Consider the following 7,780-nt stretch of genomic DNA (forward strand, 5'->3'; position numbering starts at 1 on the left):
AAAAAAAAAAAAAAAAAAGTGAATTTATACACAACCAGCGTATTACTTAATCCACTTAAATTTGTATTTGCTAACTCCAGGCCTTTGCACAACCTGTTGTGAAGTCTTAACTAGTCTCATTTTCTCTGTCTCATCCTGCAGATCTTTTTTTTTTATTAAGTCATTTTTACTAGATCATAAATACATTTATGCCATTATGGGATTCAATGTGTTGATTATTTGTACAAATTGGACGGCTTACATCCTACTAATCAACATAGCCTTCACCTCATTTACCCAATTACAGCATTAAGACATTTGTGTTCTACACTTGGTAGATATAACTTGTACTTGCAATATGCTCCATAGGTGTGGTCCCCCTACTAACCCTTCCTCTATGGACCCACCATCCTTCCTTCCCCTCTCCCTCCACTTCCCTCCTTTGTCCTTGGCTACAGTTGTGTTTTATTTGTCTTTTTATTAAATCATAGCTGTGTACATTAATGCAATCATGGGGTACAATGTGCTGGTTTTATACACAATTTGAAATGCTTTCATCAAACTGGTCAACATAGCCTTCACAGCATTTTCTTGTTACCGTGTTAAGACATTTATATTCTACACCTAGTAAATTTCACATGTACACTTGTAAGATGCACCTTAGGTGTGGTCCCACCAACTACTCTCCCTCCACCCATCCTCCCCTCTCCCCTCTCCTCTCTCTCCCCTTTCCCCTTCTTCTTGGGCTATAATTGGGTTATAGCTTTCATATGAAAGCTATAAATTGGTTTCATAGTAAGACTGGGTACATAAAGATCTATTAACAGGAATGGATGAAATGACCATAAGAAATTTCATCATTTCCATGACTTGAGTCATTTGATCTGTTCATAGACCTTTATGAGACAGATTTCTCTATTTGGAACATGAGAAAACCAAATCCTAACTATACAAAACACATGCAAAAAACTGCTTAATCACATATTATTAGCTGCAAGTAGCATTGTCATCAATCCAATCTGTGTTAAATAAATTTATAAGCAAGATGCAAGCTCATTTGACACATTAAAACTTTGAAGATTGATATATATGGTCTTCCTTCAAAAGCTGTGTCTAAATAGCCAGGCGTTGTGGCAGGGGCCTGTGGTCCCAGCTACTTGGGAGGCGGAGGCAGGAGACTCGCTTGAGCCCAGGAGTTGGAGGTTGCTGTGAGTTGTGATGCCACAGCACTCTACCCAAGGAGACAGCTTGAGGCTCTGTCTCAAAAAACAAAAACAAAAACAAAAGCTGTGTCTAGACTTTTAACATTGAGTTTGCACTATTTTTATCCATTACTTTTTATTTAACTATAATCGCAGAAAGACAATATCTCATAAATCTAATGTAAGTCCTCTACATTATTCGTCTACTACATACATACTTTTAAAGACAATTTATGCAATTTTTGTTAAGTCTTTTATTTATTTCCTGTCATGTTTATTCTGGTGATATTTATTGAATGATTTCTTTTCCTTTTATTTTTTTTCTGTTGTTGTTTGTTTGTTTGAGACAGAGTCTCACTATGTTGCCCCTGGTAGAGTGCCATGGCACCACAACTCACAGCAACCTCAAACTCTTCAGCTTAAGTGATTCTCTTGCCTCAGCCTCCCAAGTAGCTGGGACTACAGCACCTGCCACATCGCTCAGCTATTTTTGTTGTTGTTGTTGCAGTTGTCATTGTTGTTTAGGTGGTACCGGCTGGGTTCAAACCCACCAGCTTCAGTATATGTGGCTGGCACCCTAACCACTGAGCTATGGGCGCTGAGCCATGATTTCTTCTTTTTGAGGGAGTGTCTCATTCTGTCACCCTGGCTTCAGTGCAGTGGCATCACCATAGCTCACTGCAACTTCAAACTCCTGGGTTCAAGAGATTCTCCTTGAACTTAGCCTCCCAAGTAACTGGAACTATAGACCAATTCCACCACACCCAAATAATTTTTTTATTTTTTGTAGAGCTGGGGTCTCACTCTTGCTTAGGCTGTTCTTGATCTCCTGGCCCTAAGCAATCCTCCGCCCTCAGCCTCTCAGACTGCTACAGTTTATTGAATAATTAATTTTATGTCGTTTGAATACATAGGAAATGTGATGCTTGAAATTTCTGTGCTTATTTTTCAAAAATGTTTAAGTAATTTATGTTATTATATTTTACAACAGTCTTAATCCATGGTTTTAAGAAAAAAAAATTTTTTAAGTTCTTCCTTATCAGTAGGTGGTGGGAACTGATCCAGCAGCCTTTCTCCACGTATGTCCACATACATGAATGTCCACATTTGTGGTCCAGCGGTTTCCTTCTGCAAATAAATGAGCCAGTGTGATTGTTCCATGGACTCCAACTCATCCTTGGAAGTTTCCTGCCACGTTTTAACTTGGAAAATGGGAAAACAATCTCACTATACAGTCATATCACATCCTTGAATTCAACATTCCTAGAAATAAAGTTCATATTTTTATGTCCACCTGTCTGACTCCTGTGTCTGTCTTTCAACTAGTTTTTAAGTTACAGTCAAAAGATATGTGTGATTAGTAATTAATCTTCAAATGCCAGAAGTAGCATAAAACTATGAGAAAGTTTACAGACCTCTTCTGTGGATATTTCCGTTCATTCCTTCCATTTGCTAACATCTCAGCTTGCGAGTGTCCTTATTTTTCACAGGCACTCATCCCCTGTGAGTAATGCCATTATTAAAATGGATGATTCTCCCACCTGCTTAAACATACAAATCTTTGAAACACATGGATTCCCACCTAGAATAGACAATCACCTCCAGATGACAGATCCTATTCCCTTATTCTTGAGGATCAATTTCTCTGTGGTCTTCAATACACATGACAGAAATTGTCTCTTTCAGAAGGTTTTCCATGACTCCAAAGTGTGATCAAGGGGGTTTTTTTGTATGTTTGTTTTTTGTTTTGTGCTCCTCTAATACCATTTCAGATCGAAATTATCTGTATACACTATCTATATGTGTGGTTTACCATTCTTCCTTAGCTACAGCATCTTGACTATAAACAGTGTGTGTGCTTGCTCTGAATCTCCGCTCTTAGTTAGTATGCATTTTATTTCATATAACAGATGCTTGGTGAGTGTTATTGGTATAAAATTATGATATATGCATCATCTATTTTACTTTAATATTTTATTAGATTTTTTATTTTATTAGTAGATTACTAATTTACTTTAGTAAAATAGCAAATGCAAGGCATGAAAACCTCAACTATCTCCTTCCTTCAAAGGCATGCATGTGAGGGTGTGAATTCATATGAGGGTAGAGAAAGATTTTTCACATAAAGATTAAAAACTTTATTTTACCTTAAAGATTAGACTCATTTTAAAGAAAGAAAGTTTATTTTATTTCACAAAGGTGGGGAGGGCGTGACATAAGAGAAAGAAAGAAGTGTCAGTGCAGAGAGGGTGGGGATTTGTGATTTTTATTTAGGGGGCAAAGAGAAAGAAAAAGGTTAATTAATAACTTTAATAGCAAAAATGGCTGTGAAAGTGTTGTGTGTGATTTTTTATTTTTGTTTTTTCCTTTCTCTGAGAGGCCAGATTTCTAAAAGTCCTTAAAATTTGGTCTGACGGCTCGGCGCCTATAGCTCAACTGGCTAAGGCGCCAGCCATGTACACCTAAGGTGGCAGGTTCGAATCCCCAGCCCGGACCCGCCAAACAACAATGACGGCTGCAACCAAAAAATAGCCGGGCGTTGTGGCGGGCGCCTGTGGTCCCAGCTACTTGGGAGGCGGAGGCAGGAGACTCGCTTGAGCCCAGGAGTTGGAGGTTGCTGTGAGCTGTAATGCCACAGCACTCTACCCAGGGGGACAGCTTGAGGCCCTGTCTCAAAAAAAAAAAAAAAAAAAAAAATTTGGTCTGACAAGAACCAAGGTGGACAGGTTGTACCCTGCTGTCTACTTAGGACTCTTCAAGGCTATAAAATGAACTCTTAGAAATAATCACTCAAACTAAACAACAATGAGTCGAGTCCTAGGCATTAATCAAAACAAAACAAAGCCCAGTTACGCTGTGAATTTTTCCTTAAAGAAGCATCTATGTACTGTGAATTTATTTTTCTTGCTTTTTGTTTGATAATTTATCTTTTCCTGTTAGCTAGTTCATGAATGAGTCTGTCCTTTCTATACTTTGTAAATCCACCCCGTTACTCATTTTTAATAAGCTCTACATTATTCTTTTGAGCACAGAAACTACCCCTAATTGTCATGGATATGTGACAGAAAGGTATATGCAATGTTTGGTCTAGGTGCAATTTCCAAGTGTCTGAGTTAAGGTTGAAATAAATGTGACAGAAGAGTGAGAAGGATGAAATCCAAGGATTAACAAAAATGGAATAACAAAAGTTTAAAAAATAGTTACATGTGGAAAGTCTGGAAGAGAAGATATTAGGGACACATTCATTGATCCCTACTATTTGTAAAACACAAGCTAAATTTTGAGGATGGGGACCTAAAACAGGACACAATTCTCCTATTGATAGAATCTCTAGTGTAACTTGAGAAATTTACAGAATGGGGAAGTATATAGAGTAAGACAATTTATGTGTGGGAAGGTTACCTGCTGATTTTTGTATAATTATTGGTTTTGAAAATAAGCCAGAGCAGATAATTTCATTTATGACAATGGCACAAAAATTTGCAACTTTCTGACAATGGCACAGAAAATTTACAACTTTCCGCACCAGAAAGAGCCATTGGCAGTTAGGATAGTAAATCTGAACTTGAGAAAAGCAAAACTGAGCCTAACCTGTTTTCTCTTTCCATAAGCAGTAAAGAGGAAGGAGGATTTTTTTTAAGTGACAAAATGATGAGATTCGGTTTAAACATGATGCATCTGAGTAGACATGGCAGCAGTAATTAGTAAAGATACTAACACAGCAGGTAATGCACGTACACACATGTTAGAATCTATTTACACTCTGCCAAGCACAGCCATCTACGTTTTTATTTTAATCCTACCACTAACCCTGTGATCTTAGAAAGCAAACACTGGAACTATCAGAAAGATCACATATGAAAACTGAGATACAGCATTACCAATAAAGAGGTCATATAGCCATAGAAATAAATAAACGTTCTTGGGGAAGAGGGTAGAAAAACAGTGGAGACAACTGGGTCAGAAATAAAGGGTGGGAAGAGGAAAAAGACAGTAGAGGGAGCCGTCCCGGCTTTGTTGTGTTTTTCTAGGCCATTAGTCTTTCATGGAGGCCACTCATGCGTGTCCATAAATAATCATGCGTTTGAACTCCTACCAGGATTAAAGGAGTATGTACTTTTCTATTAGCTCTGAATCTATTATTCCTTCAGTAAACTTTTAAAAATGTCACCTCTTAGCAAATCCATGTTCCCAGCAAAATGAAAATAACCAGATGAGAATACCAGAAACTCTTCTGGAATCTGTGAGTGATTTTAGCAAGCTGGCCCAGAAAGCAAAATCCTCATATAGTAAAATGAGGCTCAATTTCATATCAGTGGAGTTCACATAGAAATAGAGAGTTGAATTGTGGTTACCACAGGGGGCAGGAAGTGGATAAGAAAGGGGGAGGTATTAGTCAAAGAAGTCAAAGTTTCAATCGGAGAAGAGAAATAGTGATCTTTGTACACAGTAGCAACTATAGTTTATGTATTGTATACTTCGTACTTGCTAAGAGTTGATTTTAAATGTTCTTACCACAAAGAAATCATAAATGAAGTGACAAATACATTAATCAACCTGATTTAATGACTCCATAATGTATGTATGTATAACATCACATTGTTCCCCATAAATATATACAATAATTATTTGTCAGTTAAAATTTTTAAAAAGAGGGCAGCACTTGTGGCTTAAAGGAGTAGGGTGCCGGCCCCATATACCGGTGGCAGGTTTAAACCCAGCCCTGACCAATAAATAAATAAATAAATAAAAAAGAACTAAAAGATAAATTATTTAAAATTTTTTAAGATGTCTAGAGTTCATGACTACATCACTCATCATAGCTACAAATCACAATTTCCAAATTTTATTATTCTTTCCATTTATTGTAATTAGGCTGTCTGTTTTCACCTCCTTACAATCTCTGTTCCATAAGCAAAGAGGTCATCTTGTTTACATAAATCATGCCACTTTCCTGGTACACAAAGCAGCTGTAGGCAGTTTTCTCTTTAAAAAGCATTTGCTCCTTTATTCTTGCTACATTTCTGTATACTATAAACTTACCCTGGTTTTTCCATTGCCCAGTGGAACATCATTTTTTACGTTTGGTAGAAAACAAAAATATGACCTTATCTCTGATCTGCTTGGTCTTCACTCCATAGACAATGGGGTTGAGTGCAGGTGGGATAACAATGTAGAGGTTGGCAAACATGATGTGGAAAGTGCGGGAGACATTGTGTCCAAAGCGATGAGCAAGGATGGAGAAAAAGGCAGGTGTATAAAACATGAGGATAACGCAGACATGGGAACCACAGGTACCCAGGGCCTTTTGGCGGGCATCTCTGGACGGGAGGCGAAAGACAGCACACAGGATGAGAATGTAGGACACAGCAATGAGGATCACATCTGAGATGACTGTCATGATGGGAACACAAAAGCCATACCAGATGTTGATGGAGATATCAGCACAGGCCAGCCGGGCAACACCTATATGCTCACAGTATGTGTGGGGAATGATGCGTGTCCTGCAAAAAGGCAGACGTGTCAGCAAAAATACATCTGGCAGGATGATGCAGAAGCTTCGAATGGAGATGCCAACGACAATCTTGATGACAGTTTTGGAGGTCAAGATGGTGGTATATCTCAACGGAGAACAGATGGCCACATAACGGTCAAATGCCATGGCCATCAGAATGGCTGAATCCAGGACAAAGGTATAGTGAAGGAAGAACATTTGTGTAAGACACCCTGGAAATGTGATTTCCCGATCTCCCAACCAAAAGATACTGAGTGTTTTAGGCACACCAGCTGTGGATAAGATGAGGTCAGTCATGGCCAGCATGGAGAGAAAGAAGAACATGGGTTCGTGAAGGCTACGTTCCACCGCAAGGAGGTAGAGAAGGATGCAGTTTCCCATAACAGCTACAATGTAGATGATACAGAAGAGAATCCCAATCCACACATGGTACTGCTCCAGGCCCGGGATCCCCACCAGAATGAAGGGTCCTGGGTTGTAACTGCTCAGGTTGAAAATGATCATGGCAGGTCAAGATGGCACAAGTCTCAGGTCCTGAAGACAGAAGGTGGTAAAGAGTAGTTAGAGAAATGTGAGTCACTCTCATTTCTACCCAGTCATCATTACTGACTCCTAAAGACAGAGTGACGATATAATTTATCATTCAAAGTGGCAGGACTTTAAAATCCTAATGCATAGTTAAAATTAATAATAACAGGAGGTTTGGGGTTTTTGTTTCTTCTCTCTTACTATCAAAGTTTCCATAATTCTAGTCGCTGGCATTTCAGGTGGTTTCTTTGTTTTCTTGCTAGAATTTTACCTTTTCATAATTTTAACTTCAATTGTATCTGGGACTAAGGCAGAACTTTGCTATAAATTATGAATTACATATTGTTCTTTTTGATCATCTGTAGTCAATGCTATAATGTGCTTCCCAGATTCTCACAACCCTTTTGAGACTTAAGCACCCCTTCTCTCAGCTGCTGGGACTATTGGTAGTTGGCTATCTCTGCTGAGTTCTTCTCTGGAAATCGCCTCTAAAGAGAGTCATCTTATTCAAGATTCATGTTTGTGGGGTGGCAGATATCCAAAGACAGGCCATTGC

At 38.6% G+C, this 7,780-nt stretch overlaps 1 protein-coding gene across 1 annotated transcript; it reads right to left on the reverse strand.

Annotated features, from left to right (window-relative positions):
* Positions 1-6,252: 6,252 nt before the first annotated feature.
* LOC100961887 (olfactory receptor 52H1) lies at positions 6,253-7,212 on the reverse strand. Its single transcript, XM_003781452.2, has one exon. The coding sequence runs from the start codon at positions 7,198-7,200 to the stop codon at positions 6,253-6,255; it is 948 nt and encodes a 315-aa protein (XP_003781500.1). The 5' UTR covers positions 7,201-7,212.
* Between the last annotated feature and the right edge of the window lie 568 nt (positions 7,213-7,780).

This window comes from Otolemur garnettii, unplaced genomic scaffold (genome assembly GCF_000181295.1).
Source record: "Otolemur garnettii isolate 467f Iridium unplaced genomic scaffold, OtoGar3 scaffold00001, whole genome shotgun sequence".
Taxonomy (NCBI): domain Eukaryota; kingdom Metazoa; phylum Chordata; class Mammalia; order Primates; family Galagidae; genus Otolemur; species Otolemur garnettii.